General features: G+C 48.6%; 8 protein-coding genes across 8 annotated transcripts; 3 read left to right on the forward strand and 5 right to left on the reverse strand.

The window, feature by feature from the left end:
* Positions 1-464: 464 nt before the first annotated feature.
* On the reverse strand, positions 465-1,722 carry N7520_001150 (actin-related protein ArpA; the record flags this gene model as incomplete). The annotated part of the gene is made up of 3 exons (XM_057135085.1): positions 465-527; positions 581-895; positions 955-1,722. 3 exons carry the CDS (start codon positions 1,720-1,722, stop codon positions 465-467), a joined length of 1,146 nt encoding a protein of 381 aa, XP_057001021.1.
* A 703-nt stretch (positions 1,723-2,425) lies between these two features.
* alg13 (N-acetylglucosaminyldiphosphodolichol N-acetylglucosaminyltransferase catalytic subunit ALG13) lies at positions 2,426-3,105 on the reverse strand (the record flags this gene model as incomplete). The annotated part of the gene is made up of 3 exons (XM_057135086.1): positions 2,426-2,549; positions 2,606-2,744; positions 2,796-3,105. 3 exons carry the CDS (start codon positions 3,103-3,105, stop codon positions 2,426-2,428), a joined length of 573 nt encoding a protein of 190 aa, XP_057001022.1.
* Positions 3,106-3,409: 304 nt separating this feature from the next.
* Positions 3,410-4,629, forward strand: N7520_001152 (mitochondrial 37S ribosomal protein mS35; the record flags this gene model as incomplete). Its single annotated transcript, XM_057135087.1, has 2 exons — positions 3,410-3,968; positions 4,031-4,629. 2 exons carry the CDS (start codon positions 3,410-3,412, stop codon positions 4,627-4,629), a joined length of 1,158 nt encoding a protein of 385 aa, XP_057001023.1.
* A 1,337-nt stretch (positions 4,630-5,966) lies between these two features.
* N7520_001153 (uncharacterized protein) lies at positions 5,967-7,693 on the reverse strand (the record flags this gene model as incomplete). The annotated part of the gene is made up of 3 exons (XM_057135088.1): positions 5,967-7,054; positions 7,112-7,181; positions 7,235-7,693. The coding sequence occupies 3 exons, from the start codon at positions 7,691-7,693 to the stop codon at positions 5,967-5,969; spliced, it is 1,617 nt and encodes a 538-aa protein (XP_057001024.1).
* A 1,839-nt stretch (positions 7,694-9,532) lies between these two features.
* N7520_001154 (uncharacterized protein) lies at positions 9,533-14,465 on the reverse strand (the record flags this gene model as incomplete). Its single annotated transcript, XM_057135089.1, has 2 exons — positions 9,533-14,068; positions 14,139-14,465. 2 exons carry the CDS (start codon positions 14,463-14,465, stop codon positions 9,533-9,535), a joined length of 4,863 nt encoding a protein of 1,620 aa, XP_057001025.1.
* A 1,208-nt stretch (positions 14,466-15,673) lies between these two features.
* N7520_001155 (putative C6 transcription factor) lies at positions 15,674-17,392 on the forward strand (the record flags this gene model as incomplete). The annotated part of the gene is made up of 1 exon (XM_057135090.1): positions 15,674-17,392. The coding sequence occupies one exon, from the start codon at positions 15,674-15,676 to the stop codon at positions 17,390-17,392; it is 1,719 nt and encodes a 572-aa protein (XP_057001026.1).
* Positions 17,393-17,451: 59 nt separating this feature from the next.
* N7520_001156 (MFS transporter) lies at positions 17,452-19,103 on the reverse strand (the record flags this gene model as incomplete). The annotated part of the gene is made up of 3 exons (XM_057135091.1): positions 17,452-17,737; positions 17,793-19,029; positions 19,091-19,103. 3 exons carry the CDS (start codon positions 19,101-19,103, stop codon positions 17,452-17,454), a joined length of 1,536 nt encoding a protein of 511 aa, XP_057001027.1.
* A 464-nt stretch (positions 19,104-19,567) lies between these two features.
* N7520_001157 (quinone oxidoreductase family protein) lies at positions 19,568-20,551 on the forward strand (the record flags this gene model as incomplete). The annotated part of the gene is made up of 1 exon (XM_057135092.1): positions 19,568-20,551. One exon carries the CDS (start codon positions 19,568-19,570, stop codon positions 20,549-20,551), a length of 984 nt encoding a protein of 327 aa, XP_057001028.1.
* Between the last annotated feature and the right edge of the window lie 228 nt (positions 20,552-20,779).

Raw genomic sequence — 20,779 nt, forward strand, 5'->3', positions numbered from 1 at the left:
CTTCAGTGTACAGGCAGCAGAAGAAAAAATCGCGGAGTCAGCAGTCGCGTTACTTGCAGCTGTCAAATAGCCCTGTTTAGAGAATGGTATCAAAATAATTTGTTAAATTTCAAACATTTGAAGGCAATTAATTTACAACAGAATTGGTACAGCCACTTGTTGTGATCATCCAGCTTGGACCTCTAGCCTCCAAGACAAGAAGTTTATTTGCACAAATTGATCAAGTGTGGCACATAAGACATGAACCAGAGATCTAGGGATATGGGGAATGGGTATCAAAAGTCGCAGATATGCATGACTAAAAAAGCCTCCAAGTAATCGCGGATCACCTGCTATGACCCTCTTTGAACCCAAGATCGCTGCACAGCAGTCATCGATCTGGAAATGGATCCCCTAAGGGTATCGGGAAATGGATATTGTCTTGCCAACTTTGCAAGAGCCAAAGGCGTCTGGGTACGACTCGTCTATGCGAATCGCTTGAAGATAATTTCAGGGTCCTCATGCCATTCATCCGCACTCACCCACATCTGTAAAAGTATGTTAGCTTCATCTCACATGTCTGATCCGTGACCCGGCGTACCTTTCTAAATGTGCTAAGGCCAGCCAGAATGCTGCCACCAATCCATGTGGTATACTTGCGCTCTGCGGGCGCGGAGATTCGGATCTTCATGTCCTCAACTGCGAGACGCTTGATTTCGCGCATAAGACGGTCTGGGAAGTTCTTGCACAATGTTGAGCCACCGGAAAGCACAATGTTGAGGTATAGTGATTTGCGCAAGTCCAGGTCCGTGCGGCTGATGGCATCCTGAACGATTTGGTGCACACCGGGGTATTCGAGGCCGATTAATTCAGGGTCGAAGAGGATTTCAGGGGCGCGGTAGCGTTCTTGGCCGATCTATAGAAAAGGTAACAGATCAGTATGAGCCCAAAAATAAAGTACGCATGTCTACTCACCTTGATCTTGTGTCCATCTGGCAAAACATAGTCAACTGCCTTAGCATCCGATTTGTGGTAGCTGTTCATCCACTCCTTCTCTTCGCGCTTCGGGTCCAGCGACACGTAGCAGACCTTCTCCTTGATCATCCGCACAACCTCCTTTTCAGCACTGGTGTGCAAAACATGACCAGCTTTCCGAAGGAGCAATTGCAACTGCTCTGTGACATCGCGACCAGCAACATCGATTCTCCGGATACTATTGGGGATGGCGAAACCTTCAAACACGGGCACCGCATGGGATACACCATCTCCGGAGTCCAAAACCACACCGGTTGTGCGCCCAGACGCGTAAAGAGACAGCACGGCCTGGATAGACATGTACAAAGCAGGCACATTGAACGCTTCAAACATCAGCTGTGCGGCGGTATCGCGGTTGGCGCGCGGGTTTAGCGGAGGTTCGGTGAGCAGCACAGGGTGTTCCTCTGGCAGGGTCTTGAGCTCGTTTTCATAGACATAGTGCCAGATGGATTCCATATCCTCCCAGTTTGTGACGATTCCATGTTCGAGAGGATACCGGATCTTCAGCAGGCCGCGAAGTTCTTGAGCGCGCTGGCCGATAAACGAGTCGCCTTCTAGACCACCAGCCATGACTCGCGGGTGCTTGGGACGACCGACGAACGAAGGGAAGTAACATGATGGAATTTCCTCTCCTGCAAAACCGGCTCGAATGGTACCACTGCCATTGTCAATGACAATTGGCACATTGTGTAGGGTTGCCTCAGCCATTGCGGGGGGTTGGGTGTTAAGGGAGGTTCGGGAGTTGAGGCGCGATAATTATGAGACGGCCCCACGGCCTATGATCGGCAGCTCAGAGAGATCGAGGGCAATGTCCAAGGCAATAGGACATGAATGCAGGTGATTGTAATAGGTTGGTGTTCACGGGGTTACTGTAGGATGTTTTCGCGTCGGGGAGTTGTCAACAAGAAGCTTGGGCCAATGATGGTCGGTCGCCCAAAGACACATCCACTCGGATCTGAACCATGATTAATCCAGGTCAGATTGACTTCCATGAATTAATGCATTTTCTAGCACTGAACAAAAGAGTGAACATGATAGTTAGATGTATAAAATAAAGTTGGATTGGAAATACCATATAGTTCTTGATTTATCGCTATTTGGACATGGTTGACTCGGAATGTATACCCAAGTACCCCGGGAATCGTCTTATTGCTACATGCCATGTTTACCGTAAGATCAATTAGATTAAAACTATCTTTGTAAAAAAAAAGTGAGTCTGTAGTAAGTATATGATCGAAAGAAAATAAGTTTGAGGCCCTACTGTGCTCGCCATGAACGCCGTGCTAATGAAAACTCTCAAAAAACCTCCAGGTATACTAACTATTTCATAAAAACCTCGAACTCCACGCCCATGCTTTCATGCAATCTTCAAATATGCAATGCTCCTTATGTTCACTGATGTGAAGTATACCTAATCAACATATGAGAGCTGATCACGCATGGCATTCTTCACATCAACCTCGCCAGTGTCCTCGATCGCAGAGCATCTCTTGACAAGTTGTTCAGTGGCTTTGTCAACAGCCGAAATGATATCCCTGGTGCCCTGTTAACCAAATTTTATCTTCTGTGTACATCTTTATAGGGTACTTACTCCGCCCATGACATGACCCCATACCCAAGGTTTTCCATTTGCATGGCAAGTTCTTGCTGGTGATTGTTTGCAAGTGCCGGGTTTGGAACAATAACCAGCGGCGCTCCACATCGCATAGCCTCCAAGATAGTTCCAGTGCCTGCGCAGGGTCAGTGTCCATCAAGAAGTTACAGAGGATAAAATATCTTACCGGCATGACTGATCACTAGACCAAGCTCCTGACCATCCTTCCGCCTTTCTGTGGCCAAGTGCATATAATAATCCACGTCGGATGTGAAAGCAAACCCAGACATGCGAACACCATGGATGCGTCCATCACTATCTCCATGAGTGGCCAAGAAGGTTTCTAATTCAACACGTCCATAAGTTCCATGCTGGATGATAAGTTGCGTAAAGTTATTTTTCCCAAGCTTCTCCAAGAATTGCACCTGTGTCACTGCACGGATGAGATCCGGGAAAGGTGCTGTAGCCCCTACAGTCACAAAGCAGACCTTCTTCATGACTGGAAGAGCGAAGTATGGTAATTAAGAAGGTAGAATGAGCAATGTGCGATTAAGTTGGCAATTGTCGGAAGAGCTGGGATGGATGGAGCTGTCTAACAGTCGAAGCAAGCTCGACCGGGTCCATGTATAATCAGGGCTTATCGGCTTATCGATAACGATGAACATCACGTGTTTTTGGGCAATTCTCGATTCCAAAACACGTGATATACAGTCCGAGATAGGTTTAGCGTATAGCGGACTTCAAGATTGGAAAACATCGACAAGGATACAGCTCTCTAGTCTCCTGTCCACGCTTCCCACAATGGCTTCTGCTACTCGGTCATTGGCACGGTCCACTCGAATCCTGTGCCAAAGGGGCTCAGGATGGATTCAGACACGCCAATTCTCAGTTTCTCCATACAGATTTGTCTCCGAAGACCCGGTGATCCCTCCTCCGCCGAGAGACTTGAAGCCAGAGGACTTCCCGCCAATGCCCGAATACTCCCCCGACCTCCTCACTAAGGAAGACCGCTCTATGTATGATATGATGTCCCCGGAGGAACGAGCAGCTTTCGACTCCGAGAACCGCCGCATTGTTGCCGACTTCAACAACATTGCTAAGCGCACCGCCGCGTTTGCAGAGCTGGAGAAGAGGGTCAACCAGATCGACAAGGAGGAGGATATCAGATTCGAGGATATCCGATCCAAGGCGCGCGGTTTCTGGGCCGAGGATGAAGACGACGAATTCGCCCTGGTTGAAGACGGTGACGAGGAAATTAACGACGATGAAATTACTTCAATGGCCCATGCCGAGATGGAGGTGCATCGTGAAATGAGAGAGTACGCTCGCATTGCGGCGTGGGATATGCCGATGCTCAGCAGTATGATTGATCCTTTGATACTTCCTGTCCGTCCGAAGTTTGCTAATTGGATGTCCCGACAGAGCTCGCAAGCCCCTTCACCCTGCCCCCGCAAAACCACATTCTGCGCTTCCGTTACACTACCTACATGGGTGAACAGCACCCCGCTGAACCAAAGGTAGTCGTAGAGCTTGCCACTCAGGACTTGACACCTAAGCACTTGACCGAAGCCCAGCGTCAAACCTTCCTCAAACTGGCTGGCACCCGCTACAACCCCCAAACCGACATTGTGCGCATGTCATGCGAACAGTTCAGCTCGCGCGCCCAGAACAAGCGCTACCTGGCTGATCTTGTCAACTCCCTCATCAAGGAGGCCAAGACCGGCGACTCCTTTGCCGATATCCCTCTAGACCTTCGCCACCACAAGCCCAAGGGCCGCCCTCAATTCCCTGACTCCTGGAAGATGACTGAGGAGCGTCGGAGACAGCTCGCCGCTCGCCGGGCAGAGCGCTACAATGCTGAGAAGCAGCGTGAGGCTATTGTGGATGGTAACCAGATCGTTGGACATGCTGTTCTTTCCCTCCCCGAATTCAACCCCGCGCTGAAGGCCAAGGCCGATGCAGAACGGGAGCGTGTTGCTGTTCACGTTGGTGGTCGTGCGAAGAAGCCGGCTCGTCGGTGAGGTGTCCACAGACACTGTACATTTCTTTGCGTGGTCTCTTTCTCTGGTGTGTTGGTTGGATAAAACCATTGGCGAGGCGCGGGCGCATATTCCTCGAGGTCTTACCGGGCTTCATGTTTTCTAGATGTACTATAGCCATTGTATTCAAATTTATTGGTGTCTCGCTGCCACTTGATTCTGTAGACCAAGTTGTTGATCTCGAATATCTGACAGTCACGGAATGGGTAACCTAACGGGTAGGTAGCCCTAAGAACCAGTCAACCTGGCCCGAACATCAAGTCTCTACAATCTACCTTTTTGTCAAGTGCACAATACACCAGGGGCCGGGATTTTATTACAGACTTTTTTTATTTGGTCTTTTGTTTTCTTTTTCTTTATAAGAAAAAAGAAATCAACTGCAGACAGAAGGAGGAAATTAGTCGCGACAGAAAACAATCCCACGGTTCTGAACATCTCCATAAAGGCTCCTAATACCAAGTCCCAAAGGAGATATTCCTAACAAGGCATAACCTCAAGGATCCACGGAACGCGTCCATGGCTCATTGAGCAAGGTATGCGAGCACAGTTGACAAAAAGACGCAGTCAAAAAACAAGGCAAGGAAACAACACCGCAGAGCAACAATTGGATGGTGTGTTAGTGCTGCCGACACAGAAAAACGCAAGACTAGAGAAACGCAAAATTCGATCAAACTCGGGCAAGCAGACCCCGAAGCTCTAGAAGATCCACTGAGCGAATCAACAGCTCTTCAAGGAGCATGGTGTGGCTGGCCCTTAGAAACACAAACGCATTTAAAAAAAAGGCAACGAAATAAACCGGACACAAAGCTTTAGGTCCCAGCTGTTGGGTCTCTAGCTGCATGATCATATACATGCAGCCAACAAGGTGTCTGGAATCATAGCCAGAGAAAACAAAGGAAATAAAGAAAGTCGTTCACCATTGTCACATAGCACAGTCATAGATCGCGATAGAAATCATAGAAATCACGGACATGGAACCAGAATTGGAAAATATTCGATAATTGAATTATTGCTCCTCTGGTCCCTCGCAGTACTGGAGAAACCCAATTATCCCAAGGAAGGGTGTTGTTGACTTGTTCGGTCAGATGTCATGATGGTAGATCATAGCGGAAAGCATAGCGGGAATACCAAAATGAACCAGAGAACAATATTGAAAAGATTGAACGGTAAGTGGAGGGCTGAGGAAACGAACAAGAAAGAGGGACCAAAGATGGCAAGCGTACATGAGTCGTGAAAGATTAGAGGATTATTCGTCGCGACACAACTGTATGTTCAGAGGGCAGGATGCCGTATGAACATGTTAAAATCTTTGATATGAATTATTTGGCTCCCTCATACATGCCCCGGAACAGAGGCATATACATGGCAGGGGAAGCCTGCGAGGGAACAATCTCATCAACCTCGGGATCAATGAGAATACCAGTCTTGGGACATTGGATCATCGGAGGCATAATGAGGTCTTCACCGATGGCGCCGAAATTGAAAAGTACCTGGTGAGGGTGGATTGGGTCAGACTCATCACGGAGACGTCGCAGCAAGATTCCCATGGTAGACAGAATAGGAACGGGCTTGCGCTCTTGAATCTTCGCGTTTTCGATGGGGGACCCAGACTTGGGGCTAAGGTGACGCTTGCTGTCACCATCATTACCAAAATCGAACAAACGTCGAGAGGGTCGGCGGGGAATCATTCCGGAGGGACGGAAAGGAGGGGCCGAGCTGTTGGCAAAGTTCAGGCCGTCCTCCACGTGGTTCTGGGGGGACCGGACTGGGAAATGAGCCGGGAAGATGCTCGACTGGGTCACGGCATCATTGTCAAGGAGATGAGTAACGGGATAAGAATGCATCCCAAGTGGAGCGGACCCAAACGGAGTAGACGGCTCATTGGCGATGAGAGGCTGAAGTGCCTGCGACGCAGTAGAGACAGGGTTAATAACATCCGCCTGCACAGCAAGGGGAGCCCGGGAGCCATTGGACTTAGAAGAAACATTATCCACAGGACTTCCAGAGCTGTTACTGTTCTCTGGAGTGATATTATGAGTGGCGTTGTTCATAACGCTCACGCCGTTGGGAGCATTACGGTTTCCGTTGCCATTGCGGCCATTGACACGCGACTTGGCATTCTGGGCAGCGCGAGCCTTGTTACGGTTGTTGCCAACACGATGATGGGCATTGTCAGAAGAAGCGGGCCGCTCGCTAGGAGTCATAGCCTCGGTGTACTCAATGGCACGACGATTGGGTGTACCCCCAATGGCAAGCTGAGCCATATCGGCAGCAATGGGAGCCCGATAAGTTGGGTGAAGCATACTCGGCACATTGTGCTTCTCACGATACCATCGAGGGATATCACGCAGCCCAAGTTCCTCAATCAAACGAGGCTCGACGGGCATTTCATGTTTGTAAAGGCAACCTATGATTGAAAATGTAAGTGTGTGTCTTTTTGAAAGATGGGGGGAGGAGTGCTGACCCTGTTGCTGATAGTCACACTCGCCATGGCGAATCCAGTAAGAGCAATACTTCTTGCGGTGGATTGAGCGCTGTTCATGAGGGTTAGTATATCGTTCACTTTGGGGGAAGGAATTGCACGTACACGCTCATCACCAGCAGAGGCTGCATTCTGCTGAACAATGGCAGAGTTCGCAGCAGGGAGAGTTGCCATAGAATCATGGGCATTGGCATACGCAGGGGCGTCCTGAGTGGATGTGGAAGAGACAACCTGGCCCATGGGAACAGCATCGAGATGACGAGTCAAAAAATTCTGAACAATAGAACGAGCACCGGCCGGGATGTTTCCATCACTAATGAACTTGATGAGGGCAGACTTGAGCTGGCTCAAATCTTCATTGAGAGCGGTGGGCGTAGCACCATCAACAACCCATGGCTCAGAACGAGCAGTGGCAACGCCACAAGAAGTCATACCTTGAGTCTCAGCAGCAGTGATAGTACGAGGTATTCCACGGACAGAAAGATCGACAGGGAGCTCATCGAGCGGGATCATGGGAGTCAAGCCCCCATCTGGGCGGGCACAAAAAAAATGAGCCGATGACATCTTGAACGCGTCTCTGGTATACTATGGTATACTGAGTGCGAAACAAGTTTCCAAAGTCTCAAATACAGAAGAAGCGCGTAGATCACAGGAAACACAAAGCTTTCAAGCTTGATACAGATAAACTAAAAAAAGAATATGGGAAAGCAGGTGTGCGAACGGGGTTGGAAGAAAGAAACGATGAGGGGAAAGGAAAGAAAGATGGAAGAGGGTGATGAGGAAAGAGGAATGGGGAGAGAAGAAGGAGATTTTGAAGAGGGTGGTACTTAAGCGCAGAAATCTTTATCTCACTGAAGTTGTCGTGAATGAGAGGTTATGACACTCCCCCCAGCGCGTCACAAATTTGACCCCGCCATTTCCAGCAGACCATTGCTCGTACCCCAGGTTTTATTATTGAGTTGTACCTAGTACCTTACAAGAAAAACCCCTGTGTGCTTAAAATGCGAGTATATGATAACATCGAGATTGTAAATCGCAACCCTTCCCTTCCCCTATATCAAAAAAGTGACCCGCTGATTGTGTATCGATTGAAGAACAGACTACCCACCAGCAATCATTTCAACTAGAGGAAGGACATCCTACAAAAGAAATACAATGCTCCATTGATGTGAAGATACTGCCTATATTTTTTCATAGCTGAAACGGCCAGTTGCAGCCTCTGGCTAGTCCAGATCTCAATGTTGCCTTTTAAAACACCTTCCATTGCAGAAGCCAGGGGCTTCATCGACATCGAGACTCTAGCCTGGTACAACCATGCATTTGAACAACCCATTGCCTCCTTACCCACTTGGCAAGGTATGGTTTGCTGCGAATACTCTCCTCAAGCCCAACCAAGCTTTCAACATTTGGCTGGCTGTTCTAGCGATCTGGAGCGTTAGTACCTGACAGAACTTCTGCAATTGAACAGTTATCTTTCCGAGACTACATGTTGATATGTGTTAAATTAAATAGTTACCGGAATACCTGCCCCCTCATCGAGCCTCGAGCTATATACTCAACAAGAACTGCCATTGCGTCGACTTAAGCCCTGTGGATGGTGGGGAGACCATCTGGCCATGTGGAGACCATACTGAGGAAGGATACCCAGTACTTGATGAACGAATGCGTCAATGTCTTTTCATTCTCGTCGCAAATCACATACCTGAGGATTGTTGGTGGATTGTCTCGAAGACCTGAAGTTGGGCAACAGGTCTCGTGACTTGCCGGGGCCCTAATTTCTTTGTTGAGCCACGGCAACGGTCATGTCGCCACAATGGGATAGGAAACACTTTATGTTAAGCTAGAGATCGAGAATATGGTGCTCCGTCTCATTTTATTATGATTGAGTCAGAGAGGTGGCCTAACGTCATTGGCTGGGCCAACAGATTGCCATTTTCATGGACAAAGAGCGCTACACATACAGCAAGCACGTCTGTACACATTTAGTTGCAGGCTACAACAGCCAGTCGTGCCTGGAATGAGCCCCAAGGTCAATCTGATATCGGCTTGCTTTTGAGGATTGGTAAATGCGTAGAATACATGCTCACATAAGCTAGTTTCGAAGAGCCTGGTCTACAAATCAAATATACATATCTCAAAATGGAAAAGGCGAGTTGTATTACTGCACCATGTTGCTGTCTTAACATAACATAAAAGGGGGTATCGTTCGCTGAGCATCCATCAAATCGAAAAATTCCGTGTAAATCCCGGAGTAGCGGCAAAAAAAATAGAGAAATTACTTGCCCACCATGCCATGCCCCGCTTGTGAAAAACGAACTGAAACTGAGTGCACCGAAAGGAAAACCGAAAAAAGCAACAAGATGCTAGGAAGCAAGAATGCAAAGCCTAGTACGCCGAGGGGTGTCAATAATTGTGTTGATTGAGAAAGAGGTAATTGGACGGCCCCGTGGAAGAGTTATCCAGCTCATCGGATCCAGTCAAGTCAACAATTCCTGCGTCGGACGCGAGAGGTTGATGGGCCTGTGGGACTGCCGGGCGCTCCAAGGGCATAGCCTGCGAGGTTCCGAGTGGGCTGAGCCGAAGCGCTGAGCTTGACCATTGCGGGCGGGGGAAGTGTGAGACGTGATGAGCCGGGCGGGTTTCCAAGCTCGTGGGATGCCGTGTCGTTGTGGATACAACGTTTTGTTGCAAAGGCATTCTGTCTGGCTGATGCACGAAAGTGCCGAGGGAAGGCCGGGTCATGCTGGTCTCTGGCGTAGCGAGATTGGTTACAGGTTTGGATAGATCAGCCTGCTGCGGATACTTTCTGTACTGCTCTGAGATAGTACGAGTGGGCTGAGGATGGTTTGCGGTAGTAGACGCCGGTGGGGCAGGGCTTTGGTTCGACGGAGTGGAGTTGCCGGACAGGGAGGTCTGTTTCGCAGATTCTCTGCGCTCGACTTGTGTCAAAGAGCCAATGACACCCCTCAGATATCTCTTGGCCGCGGCGATAAGACTGGGAGACTCGTTGCTTCGAGACAATGCTTCCAGCATACGCTGGATCTGGAGCTTGGAATGGAAATGGGGGCAAGCGCGCCGTCCTCCAAGGTGTGCAAGCCCACAGAGCGGACAATGCTCAACGCCAGCCACTTTCAGAGGACACTTACCCAGCCCATGGGGCCTTTCGCATGCAATGCAAGGCGCAATAGGATCCGAAGTGCCATCAAGGCCCATCAAATTTGTGGTTGGGAGGAACTCGGGAACATGGACACGCTTGAAGGGACGAGTCTTTCTCTGGCGCTGGAGCCCACGGTCCAGGTCCAAATCATCATCAGCCCCTGCTGTGTCGTTTTCAGAGTCAGATCCTTCAACCTCGCCTTTCTCCTCGAATTCGTCATCGCTCTCGCCGGTTGCCTTGGCCCTACGACGTTTGACTGGGGACAAAATTGTCGAATTGGTACCTTCAGGGTCGTTGGCCTCATCATGTACACTCTGGTAATTGACCTGAGCTCGCTTTCGCTTCCCACGGCCAAAGTCTTCGGCCTTGCGAAAAGCCTCCTCACGAGCATAGTCCTCGCGCTCATTCAATATTTTGGCCCAGACGGTTTCATCCACAGGCGTGTCCTCACTCACGGTCACTTCTTCCAAAGTGTCAGCGTCCTTCTGCCAGACACGAGCGAAATTGAATTGAGGGTTGTTTGCTTGAGCAGCGCCATTTTCGGAATCTTGGGCCTTATTCCTCTCCGCGGTCTTTTCGGCCTGGCTTCGGTCCAAGAGTTTGTCGATGGACTCCGAGTCGTAATGGATATCAGCTGAATCATCATTCTCAAACAAAGCCTGAGCGCCATGGCGTAAAATGGATTCCAAGTCCTCTTCATCTTCCTCGTCTTCCATACGCTCAATGAGCACATGGTCAAGGGCCAATTTTTTCTTTCCTTTTTCCATAATTTTTTCCTCCACGGATGCTCGGGTTGTTAGGTGGTAAACAAGGACAGTGTTTTTCTGGCCGATTCGATGAGCCCGGGATAAGGCTTGCATATCCTGTTTGGGGTTGAAATCTGGATCCATGATTATGACGGTATCAGCGGTCGCAAGATTGATCCCAACACCGCCGGATCGAGTTGACAGCAGAAAGGCAAAGTAAGGAGACTCTGGTGCATTGAACTTATCGATTTGCTGCTGCTTCAGCCGAGCCACCAATCTCCCATCCAAACGGCAATAGCGCAAATTAAGCCCGGTGAGAAAATCTTCAACAAGATCCAAGTTTTCAAGGAATTGGCTGAAAATCAATACACGGTGACCACGCGCGTGCAGCTTCGGCAGCATCAAGTTCAGAAGCTCGAATTTGCCAGAAGCCTGCACCAAGCGCTGGTGATCCAGAGTGGAATCGTTCGTGACTTCCTCAATTTCTCCACTGTAAACAAATGGATGACAAAGACACTTTCTGAGCTGCATAAGGATGTTGTTCAGGTTGTGCTTTTCTTGTTTCTTGAGCTGACTGGCGTTTGTCGTGCAAATCGCCTTGATCAGCATAGGATTTTTGCCCAAAATTGATTTGTACAGCTTCTTTTGCACAAAGGACATCGAAACAGGCACAATGATTTGCACCATTGGCGGTAGGAAGGGCAAGACCTCGGCTTTGGTACGACGGAGAAAGTACGGATTAATCAATTTGTGAAGAGTCCTAATATTCTCCGAAGTGAGTTCTCCGAACTTCTCTTCCAGCGCCTCAGCCTTGTGCGCTATTGGGTCGAGGAATTGAAGGAGATTGAATAATTCCCGGATGTTGTTCTGAAGCGGCGTGCCGGTGAGAAGAACTTTAAAGTCAAACTTCATGCTAGCAAGGCGCTCGTAAAGCTGGGATCTATCATTTTTCAGGCGTTGACCCTCATCGACCACCAAACCAGCCCAACGAACCCTGGACAAAACCCTCTTCGCTTCGTCGTCAATCATGCTCTCATATGAAGCAATGACCACATGACAGGAGAGACGGCTGCCACCTTTCGGGAACATTTCATGTTCACAAGCCATCTGACGCGCATACGCAGAGCCGAAGTACGTGACGACTTGAATTTCGGGTGCCCATGACTTGATCTCACGCCGCCAATTAGGGACCGTTGAATTCGGGGCAACTACCAAGAATGGCCAGCACTTATGCCTCTGAATAAGCGTCGCAAATAGGCCGATGACTTGGACTGTCTTTCCAAGACCCATGTCATCTGCCAGAATGGCATTCACTTGCGTTACATGCTTGTAGTAAAGCCAATTCACGCCCTCAACCTGATAGTCCATGAGCTGGCCACCGGTGATCATTTCTGGCTGTTCTGGTAAAGCCAAATCAGAACCAAAATCCAGTTCGCGAATGTCTTCGAGATGGTTTTTGAGTGTTTTTCGGTCCGGAGGGGCGATTTTGTCTCGGCGCAACCAATCTTGGAACGCGTTCTTGAAGTCCTCCCATCGCTCGGTCTCATCTGGCCTAGGGGGAATCTCCCAGACAGACTCTTCGTAATTCAGGCCCTTGTATTTGACGTATGCCTCTCGAACCATCTCAGGATTGTGGGCCTCATATTCGGTCAATTTCTTTGCCCGAGATACATTGAAAACAATGTCTACCCGGAGGTTCTCTTCAGGGATCGCCTCCTCCTCTGTGACTATCGCTTTTCTGGGGTTATTATAGAATGCCCGCAACATGGCGGGACTGCTGACACCCCATACCCAATCACCACGCATCCAAGTTACGCGGAAATAGGATTTTCCTTTCCATTTGACCAGGTATTCTTTGTCAATCTCTGGAATAAGTTCAGGCAAGATTTCAAATTCCACCTTGTCAACATTGGATTGATTGGGGCGCCAGGCCACTAGCATCTCTATTTCGCCCGGCGCAAAAGAGCAATCGTGGCATTGCCAGCGTTTGGGTTCGCTGGGAGGGTCCATTTCATCCGTTTCGCCCGTTTCATTCATTTGAGGGAGATGCTCAGCGTGATATGCTCGATGACAACTGGCACATCTGAATAGAACGTTGTCTGGATTGTTGACCAGAGCCATGTCAATTTGAGTGACCGGGTCTTTGCCGCCGTTATCGATGCGCAATTGTTGCTCTTCCTTCGAGGTGAAGCGCGGTCGAAGTGGTCGGGACATTTGACCTTCCTCCCTACACTCCGCACAGCGGCCAAGATGAGGGCGGATATCATGCTTCTCGTAAGAGCTACCAAGGCAACGCCGGCACTGAAGGATGAAGTTCCCTTCCTCAATTTTGGTGACAAGATGCTCTCGGCTTCCACGGGGTCCAAGGCAGAATTGATGGTATGATGAGCTGCAGCCTTGGCAAAACACAAGAACTCCCTTCTCTTTGTCATCCTCATACCAATTGCAGGTAGAGCAGCATGCGAAATGGCTGTTACGGAACTCGTCATCACGCTCAAGTTCTCGGAAGACTTCTTTGGCGCCGGTGTATTTCGGTCGACGTGGGCTCACGCTTTCAGCTTGCAAAACATCTTCTTCGAGTCGTTCTCGCATGTCTTTTTGAACGTTTCTTCTTTTCCGGGTTGACTTACGTGTGACTTTATTGTTGTCGGAATCTTCATCCATAGATAATAGGCGCCTGCCTTTTCTCCCCCGGCGTAGCCTGCCTTTGATAGGGGCAAGAGGAGCGCTGAGCTCATCATCCGAGCTTTCTGGAGTATCAGATTCTTTGGATTCATTACCACTCTCGATGCGAAAATAATGAGCATATTCAGCACGTTTAGAAGCAAGGCGACGGCCGCGACGGCTTGTAGATCCGTGAAAGTCGGGGTCGATTTCTTCTTCGGATCTTGCACCATCATCACCAAATGCGGGCAACTTGCGACGTTGACAATTCCTGAAGATCATTGCGAGATCGTCACTGGAGTCTGAATCAGGGTTAAACTGATCTAAAGCTTGCGAACTGTTTTTAAGCTGCATGAGTCGGTCAAAGCTCATCTAGTAGACAGTCGCGAGGTTAGAGGATGGATATCAGAAGGTACTATAAGCATTTTCTGTGATTTCTTACCGTTTGTCTCTCCCCACTAAGAAGTCTGACAGTGTATGAGGGCTTTTGGGTGTTTTCGGAATCCAACTTCAATATCCGGCGGACGGTGAAATGGCCTGGTAGGTACTCATACTCGCTTTCATTGTCCACTGTCGGCACAACGATTTCAAAACTGGAATCCATGGCTCCAGGCCGTTTTGACTGGCAAGTTTCATGCGTATCCTGTTGGTCCTGGGGTTTGTTCGAGGTAGTCTTGCGCGTGGGAGAGCTGTTGGAATGATTCAAAAGCTGGGCAGCCATCGCTTCAGGGCGTTCCGACTCGGGCGACTCAGGCGGCTCGAGACCCATAGCCTGATACATGCTCCCTCGAATGAATGATCACTCGATATTCGACCTGGGAGCTGGACGTATTAAAATTGACCAATCAAATAAGAAACCGAGACGCGAAGGCTTGGCGATACTCTCAATGTATTTTGGTTGAATCAAGGTTGTGAAATGAGATGATCTGGAATTTGATCGACAATTGAAATTAACCGAGTGTCAGATTCGCTGTCAAGGAAAAGCAGAAGATGTAGAAGCAGTCATAATATCACGACTTACAAAGATCAAAGGCTTGGCGCGTCCTTTTCGCGATTGCGGGGCCGGATTAACTATATCCCGGGTCCATAGTTATCTTATCGCTTTTGCCCCACCAACTTAATTCTCTTAAACTCTTGTTCTGGGCTGTTTCCTTTTAGGACTAGACTTACTCAGTTGTAACTTGTAACTTTGAAAATTTGACGATCTTATTGCTTCAGTGTCAGACTAAATAGGTCTTTTCATTTTAACCGTGACCTTATGTTGCTTTTGATGAATTTGAATTACCCGAATGGTCCAAGAAAAACTTTTTGCATTGGCGGGAGCCTGGAGGAAGTCGGTATGAAAATTGATATAGAGGAAGAGCGATTAAGTACAAAATATAGGCTGCACTTGACTGTCCATGTAACTGTTAATATTTGAGTATGCGCAGAAATCACATGTACATATGCACCTGGGCAGATATTAATGTAAGGGTATGTATGGATAATTGGAAATATTCTAACCTTCACTACTCTTGATATAGTAAGTAGTGCTCATTACAGGTAGAATCTTCCTAATACATGTGGATAATTTTTGAAGTAGATTCACATGTTACCTAGACTCATTGTGCTTTGTCTTTTCTGCATACATGCATGTCTTAACCTGCGATTAAGTCTCCTTGGCGCCTGACTTTATAGGCATCAATAGTTGTGGCCTTGGCACAGCTCAGTTACCTCGGTTTTCTACGGAGTACTTCATCCCAATTTATCGATCACAACCGTGAGATAAATCCTCTTTTCGCCATTGCAATACTGATGAATTAAAATTTTCAATATTGTAAAATCACAAGATATTCAAGCAATATTCCAAGGTTGTGCATAGAAACTCTCTATAATATTGGCGTTGCAAAAGGGGCCTATCAATGTCAAGCACGTCCACCGTTGACATCTCAGCCAATTGAAACCTCACCTGAAACTGGCAAAGACTAGGGGTTCGCTATGTCGGCCCAGCAGCAGCATGTTCTAGGCCCACCGGAGCCCTCAAAAACCCCGGGGCCGATGCGACAACGCTCCAGACAAGCCTGTCTCCCTTGTCGCCGACGCAAAAGGAAATGCGATGGCAAAAACCCTTGCAATGTCTGCAAAGGGTATGATTACGAATGTGAATATGATGCTAGGGCTCCATCAACAGCTTTCAAGCGCTCGGCGCCTCTGGATGGATCATCATCCCAGTCATCCGCAAAAATGACCCGATTGACACCCCTATCAGCGACGTCAAATCAAAGCACCGATTCATCCATCCTACCCGGAGTTATCGAGCCGTCAAGACCTCGGTATGTAGGAAGATATTCATGTATTGCATTTCCACTTTATGTTGGCTTGGAAGTCCAGGCGATGAAACTTCCCCGTCTGCACTCGTTCGCATATCATACTGGTGTTCGTAAAGAGCCACCCTGTACAGTTTCCCACAAGATCGCAGGAGAAATTCCATGGAATACAGTAAGGAGCCTCATTGACATCTACACTGCTGTTATACATCCTGTCTTTGGGTTTCTAGATATGGGTCGTATCTATATGCTTTGCGAGAAGCATTGGCACGGACAGCCTCAAGGCCTGGCGTTCGAAGCTTTGATTTGTGGAATTCTCGGGCTGGCATCTTTGTTCAAATCTCCACTGCACGAGGATACAGAATCATGGATAATCTTACATGCGAAGGATATTCTCGAAGATGATGTTATCAGTCGCTTTCCTACCCTGGAAATCATCGCAGCGTGGATACTTCGAACAATTTATATTCGATGCACCGGGCGACCTCATGTGGCTTGGCTTTGCAGCTGCAGTATTATGCACCTCGTTGAAGCGGCCGGTCTACACCATGCCCCTGAATTTATAATGCAGGCGATTGGCAACGATGCCCCAAATCCGGAGACTTCCGATATCATCCATCGAACAGCCCAAGTGGCCAACTGCGTTCATGTTCTCATCGCATTCGAATATGGAAGATCTATCATGTCATTAAATCGTCAAATCCTTGAAAACTACAATTCGACATCGCGAGGAGGAGCTGGGGATTTCACATCACAATTATGCAGTCTCGTTGCCACCATACCCACAAACCAAATCACTGATGATCCGGAGGTTCTCATACAGGAACTACTTTCGGCCTTGGACAAACTATCTGATACAAAGGTCGACCATGATTTTCTTGTATTACTGCGGGCAGATCTTGCATTGGGTATCTACCGTCGACTCCGCGTCATGGATCCAGGCCTCCGACAGGGACAGGATGACCGGATTATCGCAGTCGGAACAGCCGCTCTATCAGCAGCGCGAAGGCTGGCCAGTCAAGGTCATCCGTGGTGGAATGTTGTTGGTACGGTGTTTCAATTCGCCTGTTCTTTGCTTGTTATAGATACAGACGCAAGTTTTGAAAAGCTCTCGGAGACGATGGACGTCTTGGAACTTATTGTCGATCATTTTAACACACATCTGGCTAAGGAGGCGCTCTCCACTGCTCGGCAGCTCGTTAAGGCTTCATTGAACAAGAAGCGGAAGGGTATAGAAGCGCTTGAACGAATCGTCGGACCATCTGCACCTGACCCTGGAACGGAGGAACATCTTTTACAGGACACTACGTCACTTAGCCCATCACTGGCAGCTCAGCTTCCTCTTGATTTGGATTATTTATGGGCCATGGATTTTCAACTTCCCCTCTAGATCAGTGGGAAACCGGCTCTATTAATTGATTACTGCCCTAGTGGGCTACAATGTGTGTATTACAGATTCTTCTTGGATGATCTCGCCCACGTCACGATCATAAAACTGGTCGCAACAATGACACCCAATCCAGCCAACCCAAGCCCCATGTACGAGGCTCCGCGGTATCCTTTCAGAATGGCTTGGCCATCGTCGTTGACATAGCTCTCCACAACTCCAGCAAAGCCCAATCCCAATGAAATCGAGTAATTCACAGCCGTGGTCACGAGCGACCCGGCAACACCTTGATCCTCAGTTGGCATAGCATTGCTCAAAATCAAGATACCAGACGGGAAGGACATGTCCCTGTTATTGAGTTAGCATATTTCATTGTGTTTCCAAGGACTTCAGGGCTTCTTACATTCCCCAGGGTGTGATAATGGTGATCAAGAACGCGTTGGCCCAGTAAATCTGGCCGATGGGCAACGAAACTAACAACGCCTGACCTGCGGCGAAGGCCACCATGGCGATGAACATTATCACGCAGGCTGGAAGGTGCCCGAGAAGCACAGCAGTAGTCACAGCTGCAATGGCGCCTGACACAGCAGCACCGGAGAACTTGGCCGTCACAAGAAGCCCAGTATTTGACTCAATGTTGGTCATGATGGCATAGTAGTAGAACACCACGACCCCGAATGAAGACCAGCCAGCGCAAATACAGCCAAGAACCCAGCCCGTCTCGCCTTTGAAGACTGAACGGGGAAGGAGGGGGTATGCAGCCTTGCTTTCAACATAAAGGAAAGCCCCGATGATCAAAATACCCACAATCAGTAGAGCGTAGTTGTAGGGAACTTGCCAGCCAACAGTCGCGGCCTGGTTCCAGGCAAAGTTGAACAGAATCATACCTGAGACCCCGAGCGTAGCTCCAAGTCCATCCAGTCGAGCAAGTGTGGAGAGGTCAGGTCGCGGCTTTTCTTGTGGCATATAAGGAATCACTAGGAATCCAAGCAGAGCAAATATCACACAGGCAATCGCACATATCCAATATGCCCAGGGCCACCACAACTTCTCAGCAATCAGTGACGAAAAAGTTGCGCCGATAACGAATCCTCCCGGTGCTACAGCCCCGAACAGACAAAATACCATGCCCTTTCGCTGACCTGGTGGGTATGTTCTTCCTAAGATGGCGACAGCATTTGGAAGAAGAAGCGCAGGGCCGATTCCCTGGAAGGCACGACAACAATCAAAGAATCTGGGATTTGACCACACAGAGAAACCGGCCAGAAGAGACCAGAGAGCGAACCATATGAAACCAATGATGAATATCAATCGATGGCCATACACGTCACCCAGTCTTCCAGATACCAGGATGAACGTTCCAACCGTCAGACTATATGCTGACGAAGCCCAAGTCAGTTTCTGTGGAGTGCTGTTGAAACTTTCGCTAATTTGTTTCAGGGGTGCAATTGATAATGCCAGGCCTGCTTGTGTCATAAGCTGGGCGGCGCAGACGACAATCACGAAAGCCACTTCGTGAGGAAAAGTTTTTGGTGTTGGATAGGATGCATCTCGTTTTTCGTCTAAGGATGTATGAGAAGGATCGGGGGCGATTGAACGCTGTTCGGGATCCATATTGCTGTCCGGCGCAAACGTGTTTTCTGAGGCGCAAAATTAGCTCCGGGGAATTTGTCGGGGTTTTTAAACTCTGTCGATTCTTACCTGAGTCGTTCATATTGTGCGCATTCGAGGACAAAGTCGTGTCAGTTATTACGGCTGACTCGGTCTGGTCAGTCGTTGAAAAAAGAGAAGCATTTTCTCACGCTCACTTAAGTAACTTGGGACTCAACAAAGATTTCGATCTCTCGGCGAAAACCCTAAAATTTCCGTCGGCTCGGGATCGGCTTCACTGATTGATAAGGCTTGATAGTGCTGGGATCCCGAATCTACCGCATGGCCCGCGCGGCCCGCACGGCCTAGCACCAGCGCCGGGAATTTTCAATGCCGGTCATCATCCCGAAAGGGTATTTGAAAGGCAAGTGGGTATATAAAGCGCTTCCTGTGTCACTCTAACTGCCGACATTTCAAATAGCTTAATTCGATTACATTTTCAAGGCCTTTGAACTTCCTCAGCACAAAGCAGCGGTCGACAATTGAGGAAAAGGTTACAATTGAGTGCATGCAATGAATCAACCCACAATGAAAGCACTTCAATTAACTCGTGCCACCGTGAATGCACCTCCGACAGTCGCAAAGGCACTTCTACCCATCCCGAGCCTGAAACCAGGTTACGCATTGGTTCAAATACACTATGCCTCAATCCAACCCTCTGATCGACTGAACTCCCAAGGTGGTTTCCCATATACCACATTCCCTCGGGTTCCAGGTCGCGACTACTCAGGCGTGGTAGTCGATGTCGCAGACGCCAACGCCGAATCCTGGATAGGCAAAAGCGTCTACGGAACTAGTGGATCAACTCTAGGATTCAGCGTCGATGGAACGCACGCACAATACTGCTTGATACCGCAAGCTGCACTTGTCGAAAAACCCACCTCTCTATCACACCTCCAAGCCGCCACCGTTGGTGTTCCCTTTACAACTGCATTTATGTGTCTTAGCCGTGCACAGGTAAATGCAAATGACACCGTGCTCGTACTGGGCTCAAATGGAGCCGTCGGGTCTGCAGCCGTGCAAATGGCTCGAGTAATGGGAGCCAAGCGGGTATTCACGGCAGCGAGACGAGATCACTCGAACACTGATATTGTCTTGGCTACCGAGGACATTGCTTTTGTGCTCAAAAACAGAATCGCGAGTCTTACCAATGGAAAGGGGGTGGATGTGATTGTCGACACTGTGGGAGATCTAGCGTTGATGTCGGCGGCAATGGCACAATTGGCAATTAATGGGCGCTATGCATGGATTTCAGCTCCTAAAGGAGATGTTGACAAAAGTATTTCACTGAATGTATTCCAAACATACCGCAAGGGATTATCGCTTCTTGGATGCAATTCTCTCATACCCTCCGTGGAAGAGATGGCGGAGCAACTACGGTCTATCAATGACTGGATTGACCAAGGACTATTGAGGGCACAGGATGAGAAGGAGTTTGAGATGGTCACGTTGGATGATGCTGTTGAAAAGGGATATGGTAAGACGGGAAAAGTTGTTATTGGCATGTCATGATAGCTTTAGCATTGATAACCTTGGAAGTTTACATTGAATTGAACACATATCTTCATTTGAATTTGTGGACCTCTGAGTACCACGGACACTCCTAGCACCTGCCAAGAAAGCTGCAGGGAAAGTGATTGGATCGCAGGTCAAGTGTTCCGAAATGGAGTAATAGCACTTCCGATTGCCGTGGCTTTTTTCTGCAACTATCGTTGTCATTGGAAACAAGTCACCAAACTA

The sequence above is a fragment of the Penicillium odoratum genome (genome assembly GCF_028828045.1).
Source record: "Penicillium odoratum strain IBT 22623 chromosome Unknown utg000001l_segment0_segment0, whole genome shotgun sequence".
NCBI lineage: Eukaryota > Fungi > Ascomycota > Eurotiomycetes > Eurotiales > Aspergillaceae > Penicillium > Penicillium odoratum.